Source organism: Lactuca virosa, chromosome 9 (genome assembly GCF_052849685.1).
Source record: "Lactuca virosa cultivar CGN04683 chromosome 9, Lactuca_virosa_CGN04683_v6, whole genome shotgun sequence".
Lineage (NCBI taxonomy): Eukaryota > Viridiplantae > Streptophyta > Magnoliopsida > Asterales > Asteraceae > Lactuca > Lactuca virosa.
In genome coordinates, this window is record NC_136434.1 from 137,394,864 (window position 1) to 137,401,117 (window position 6,254).

The 6,254-nt window shown below is 42.9% G+C and overlaps 1 protein-coding gene across 1 annotated transcript; it reads right to left on the minus strand.

The window, feature by feature from the left end:
- Positions 1-3,694: 3,694 nt before the first annotated feature.
- LOC145136255 (uncharacterized) lies at positions 3,695-6,254 on the minus strand. Its single transcript, XM_079070415.1, has 4 exons — positions 5,917-6,254; positions 5,593-5,672; positions 4,539-4,597; positions 3,695-3,918 (listed from the first exon to the last, which is right to left on the minus strand). Exons 1-3 carry the CDS (start codon positions 6,100-6,102, stop codon positions 4,540-4,542), a joined length of 324 nt encoding a protein of 107 aa, XP_078926541.1. The 5' UTR covers positions 6,103-6,254; the 3' UTR covers positions 3,695-3,918; position 4,539.

Sequence of the window (6,254 nt, forward strand, 5' to 3'; positions counted from 1 at the left end):
CTGTTGACTAACCAGAGCAATAGCCTTCTGAAATTCTTCTTCATCATCATACTCTGAGTCAGCTTCGTATGACTGCGGTGGAGTGTCATACGATGAAGAATAGGGTGACTGCGGTGGAGCTTGTGCTATGAGAGCAAGTGGTCCTCCGAAATTAACACAGTCTTTGAGTACGGTGGATTGTTGTGCTTGCAGCTCTCCATAGAGCTTGTAGAGTGACAAAGAGTGAATCTTTCTATCGCCTTGGACTATCATCTTAGCCGTAGTCCAATGTCTTCCCAAACCATTAAGAAACTAAAGGTTTGTTTCATGGTTACTGCGGATGGTGCCCGCATTGAATAACTTTGTGACTATCAGATTGAACCTTTTGAAGGAGTCTTCCAAACTTTCGCCGGTATGAGCTTTGAAGTTGTTGAACTCATTGAGTGCGGTAGTAAGCTTCTTATCTTGTGCTTGTTCTGAGCCTTCGTACAGATTCTTGAGAACTTCCCAGATCTCTTTTGCTGATTTGCAATTTATGATAATATCGAAGTTGTCAGGAGCAACTCCACAAGAGATTTCATAAAAAGCAACAGCATCATTTTCCATTTTATCGAGATCAACCTTGGTGGGACGGCTCATAACTGGTTGACCTCCTCCTAGTCTGGTTGTAGCACCGTCGGTTTGGACAGGTGTAAGGACTGGGACATGTGGTCCTTCTTCTATGGATCTCCATACATCTCTACCAAGTCTCCTTAAGTATCTTTCCATTCTTTGTGACCAGTGATGATATTCATTTGCTACCAGTATTGGGGCTCGGTTAGAACCACCAACACTGTTGGAAACGTTCAGAGATAACGATTGTGCCATTGAAAATTTTTGTGAGAAATGAGCTTCAGTGGTATAGAAGGCCCTTTGAAAAATCAAAGTTCCGTTTTCAAAAAGCAACCACTATGGCTCTGATACCAATTGTTGAGAGAAAAACTTAGAGACACACTTGAACAAATGTTAGAACAAGTAGATTGCGGAATAGTTAATCTCAAAGGATCTAAAAGCTTAACAATAATATTAATAAGTTATAGTTAGATAGTTAGAGAGTTAGTTGCGGAAAAGTAAAGAAATAGAAATGACAACAATTGTTATATCAAGTATACACATAAGTTGATTCATAACGAGGAATGCATTCAAACCAAGTTAATAAGGAAGATCAAACTTAGTGATTAAGTCACGGAAGACTTGCTCCGAAGAGAGATTATATTTAGATGAATTCTGGTAAGATTGAAGTAGAAAGAGATGAGTAATAGAGAGATAGAAAAGATAACTTCAGAAATGTGTATTCAGATAGAATGCATCAGTTATCGGTATAGAATACAAGAGAATGAGCTCTTATTTATAGAGTCTCATGAAGAGCACTAGATTACATCTCTATGAGTAGCCATGCAAGGCATACTGGACAATAGAGTGTATTACAATAAAGATAAGTAAAGTAATCTAGCTAAGTGACTGCGGTAGGTAGACTCCGGTTGCGGTTGCTGATGAACAAGATTTGACTGCGGGTGCTAAACTGTTGCGGTAGTTGAAGTGGTTGCGGTAGCTAAGTTCAAGAGGGTCACTTTTATGATTCAACAAGGATTTTGATTGATTCGCCACTGCTGGAATTGATTTGGGAGGCGTAGGCCGAGGGAGTCAAGAAGGAGAATTGGAAACAGGAGCTAATGAGGAGTGAGATCGACAAGTTTTCCACCGATATCCGTAGATTGTTGACCAGGTGCGGTCGGGTTTGGGTACCATATTTTTGTGGGATCAGGCAGACTGTGTTGAAGGATGCACATAAGTCTAGATTTTCGATACGCCCTAGAGCCACCAAGATGTATTGGGATTTGCGACTTAGTTATTGGTGGTCGTGCATGAAGAGGGAGATAGTCTGGTATGTTGAGAGGTTTTTGACCTGTCGGAAGGTCAAGGCCTAGCACCAGAGGCCACATGGCAAGCTTCATCCTTTGGAGGTTCCCATGTGAAAATGGGAGCAGATCACCATGGATTTCATCACCAAGTTACCCCAGAATGCTAATGGGTTTGATGTGATTTAGGTGATAGTGGACCGTCTGAACAAGAGTACCCACTTCTTAGCTATCCAGGAGAGCTCCTTGGCCGAGAAATCAGACGATGTGTATGTGCGCGAGATCGTCGCTTGATATGGTATTCCGGTTTCTATTGTATTGGACCGAGATGTTCGGTTCACTTCTTGATTTTGGCAGAGGTTCCACGAGGATATGGGTACTAGATTGCATTTTAGCAGTGCTTATCATCCGCAGACCGACAACCAGAGTGAGAGGACCATTCAAACACTTCAGGATATGTTGAGAGCATGTGTCATAGATTTTGGTGGGAGTTTGGATACCTACCTTCCTTTGCCTAAGTTCTCTTACAACAACAGCTATCATAACAGCATCGGTGTGCCGCCGTTTGAGATTCTTTATGGAAGAAAATGTCGCACCCCAGTATGCTAGGGAAAGATCGGTCATAGGTTTATGGTAAGGACCGAGGTAGTCCTTTAGATGATAAAACTTATTCAATAGATCATGCAGAGGTTGCAGACAGCTCAGAGTCGGCAGAAACGTTATGCTGACAGGCGTCGATCTGAGTTGGAATTACAGGTCGGCGACATGGTTTTATTGAAGGTATCACCCTGGAAGGGTGTAATACGCTTCAAGAATAGGGGAAAGTTGGGGCCCCGTTATATTGGTCTATTTCGGGTGATTACCAGGGTTGGCAGGGTACCCTATTGAGTGGATCTACCTAAGGAGTTCAGTCAGATTCACAACACCTTCCATGTTTCCTAACTTCGGAAGTGTGTGGCTGACAATTAAGCGGTTATTACTTTGGATGATATTCAGGTTGATGATCTCCTGTATGTCGAGAGACCAGTGGCGATTTTGGATAGGAAGACGAAGGCCTTGCTCAACAAGGTGGTATCTTTGGTCAAGGTCCAGTGGCAGCATCTAAGGGTGTTGATCGGGTAAAATTTTCGGGTTTCGGGTAAAACGGGTCGGGTAGTTCGGGTATTTTCTTAAAATAATAATACCCAATATTGGTTCTCAGGTTTCGGGTATTCGGCTTTTAGGTCGGGTCGAGTATTTTCGGGTATACCCGAAAATTACTTAAGTGTCACTTATTGATTTTTTAATTTTTTTTTTCATTTCGGTTGCTTTAATAAAAAAATTGGGTAACAAAATATTCCATACAATTAACAAGTACATATACGATAACATCATAACAATACAATTCATTATAATATGTTATGAGACTTTTGCATTCCATTTCAAATTTTGATAAAAAAAAAATAGGTTATAGAGTACATGATCAGTGTTTGATTAAATTCGGATTAACCAAACATGTTACATGATTTAATGCAAAAGGTGAATACATAAAAGTTATAAATAAAAAAATTTAGCATGTTATCTAAATTGCAGGGACCTATTATATAACTATTTTTAAATTTACAACGAAGATCCGTAGTACACAAAGAAAATGAAGGGGAATCTAACATCTCGTTCATTTTCGTTATATTTGTTGTAACATTCTGTTCAAAACTCCATTTCATTTTCAACAATTTCTTTTGTATTTACTATATACCGTTCAAATAATGAAGCCATATAACATTTGGTTTAAACTATAAGGAACAATAATTACGTAAAATAATGATACAACTGTAACATCCCAAAAATACAGGCCACAATTTCGTTTTAATTATGTTATTACATAAAACCATCAGTACAAAAACATTCATAATAATGTCTCATGTCAAAACCCAAGTGTCAATAATCCAAAACATAGTATCATAAAACCATATCAGAGTGTAATCCCAAGGATCTAATGTGCGGAAAACATAGTGTGATGCGCTGCGATCGAGTCGGCTCCTTTCATTTGAAAACGAAGTACCTAAAACCAAAACTGAAAACCATAAGCACAAAGCTTAGTGAGTTCCCTCATCATACCACATACCACACAACATACATGCTGCCGGGCAATTCTGGGGTGCTCGACCTACCCATGTCAAGCCGTTCTGGGGTGCTGACCTACCCATGTCAAGCCATTCTGGGGTGCTGACATACCCATGTCAGGCCATTCTGGGGTGCCGACCTACCCTCCGGTCTATCTCAACCGACAGCGGGGACTATTTCACCCCCTACCACTACCACACAATAGTATATCATAATCATACTGTCAGGCATATCTGGGGTGCCCGACCTACCCTTCGGTCCTAACAACCGAACTTGGGGACTATTCCCCTCTTACTACCACTATCACATATAACATATCATAAACATAATGCTAGGCATACATGGGTTCTGACGACCCCTGCGGTATCTCTCAACTGCTATCCGGGGACTATTTCACCCCTACTACTACTAATATGTATCACAAAGCATCCTAGCACACAAACATAATAGATAACGACATAACAGATAATTATCACAAAGACAATTATCTATCAAGCAACTCCTTCTAGTGGGTCGGCATTGTGGCCGTAGACCCACTTCTACTGGAAGGTAACTCACCTCACACTGCTGAAGTCCCGTAGACATAATCCCCAGCTGCTGGATGACAGATTCTCGAACTGTCAATGTTAAAACATCACCCAATTAATAATTGGGTCCCAACACATAACCATAAATACATACTTGGGGGGGGGGAGGGGGTAAATAATACTTTACCCCTAACTTAGCTTTATTCAAGCCCAAGGCCCAATCCAAAGGCCCAACAGTCAACTATGAGTCAAAGCCCAACATATGGCCTAATTTTCTAAATTAGGCCCAAACCTTTACAAGGTCTTACCATAAGGCCCAAACCATTTAGTGCAGTCCAACATTCAACATTCTAATGGCCCAATATCACATAATCATAAAGGCCCAAACTATGACTCATCTATGGCCCAATTTTCTAAATTGGGCCCAACTCCTCATATGGTCCTTACTTCAAAGCCCATTAATTATTCTAGTCCATTTGCTTGATCTTGGATGGCCCATTAATAATCCAATCATCAAGGCACAATAGAAAGGCCCAACAATAAAACCAAGTGAAATTAGGGTTTCTCATAAAATGACGTTTGGGTTAAGTGTTTCTCACTTAACCCATTAAGGACTTAATCCATTAAGTCCATCACTCTTCTAAATAGCTCATGGTGTGATTGGGCTTAATATACAATTTCGTTCTAATGGACCAAATGTGGGTCCCGATAAGTCCAAGCCCAAATGTGGGTCCCGATAAGTCCAATTCCATTCCAATAGGCCCAAAAACAAGTCTTTAAACCCATTAGGGTTTTCCTTAGGTCAATTAGCGTTTATTACACCCATTAGTCACATGTTTGGGCTTTTGGGTCCATTAGGGCTTCACTGGGCCCATTAGGGTTTCATAGGCCCATTAGGGTTTTAGTCCATTGTCCAAACATCCAACAAGCAATCCCAACACAACTAAGCACACCGCCACCCGACACGGCAGCTGGTGGCGGCAGCCACCACCTTATAGTGGTGGTAGTGGCGGTTCTCGGTCTTCCAGCTACACCAAACACACATTCACACACTTCATGTTGCACTAGACATTCCAGCCACCCACCTGGTGGCTCTTGGCGGCGACATTAGCGGATTTGAGATGGCAGCCACCACCTCACGGTGGTGGCGGTGGTCTCTTGATTCCTGCCTACAAAATGTATATGCTTTAGTATTAGCTTCAGGAACAACCCCTAAAGGCGAACACTCACTCATTCGGCCACCCACAAGGTGGCAGGACATCGCCGGAATGTCGCAGAAACGACGACCAATGGCGGCAGCGGCCAAAACAGCGACTAAAGGGCTACCAGCGGCAGAAACCGATGTATACGGTGCCAAAACGCCGAGAATAGCGAAGGAGAGAAGAGGGGAAGGTGGGAGATGGGCTTACCAGCATTTTCCGATCGCTCCCGACTCTCGCAGCAACAATGCTCACTCTGCCGTCGATCTTGGCGGCCAACCCAGCCGAACATGTCGTTTCCGGTAGCGGAGCTGCGACGGCAGCAATACTCAGCGTAACAGCGGCGTCACGACGTCTGATGGCGAATGGGCGGCGGCAGCGGGCTCGCGACTTCATTTCCCCGGCGTTAGGGTGAGCGATAGCTGGTTGCTCTGGTGGTTTGGGACCCAACCGAGGTGGTGTTTCCTTGGTGATTCGGTGGCGCAAGGTGGCGATAAGGAAGCTGGAGGCAGAGATCGGGTGGAGGGGATATAAGGTGGTGTTGTCGG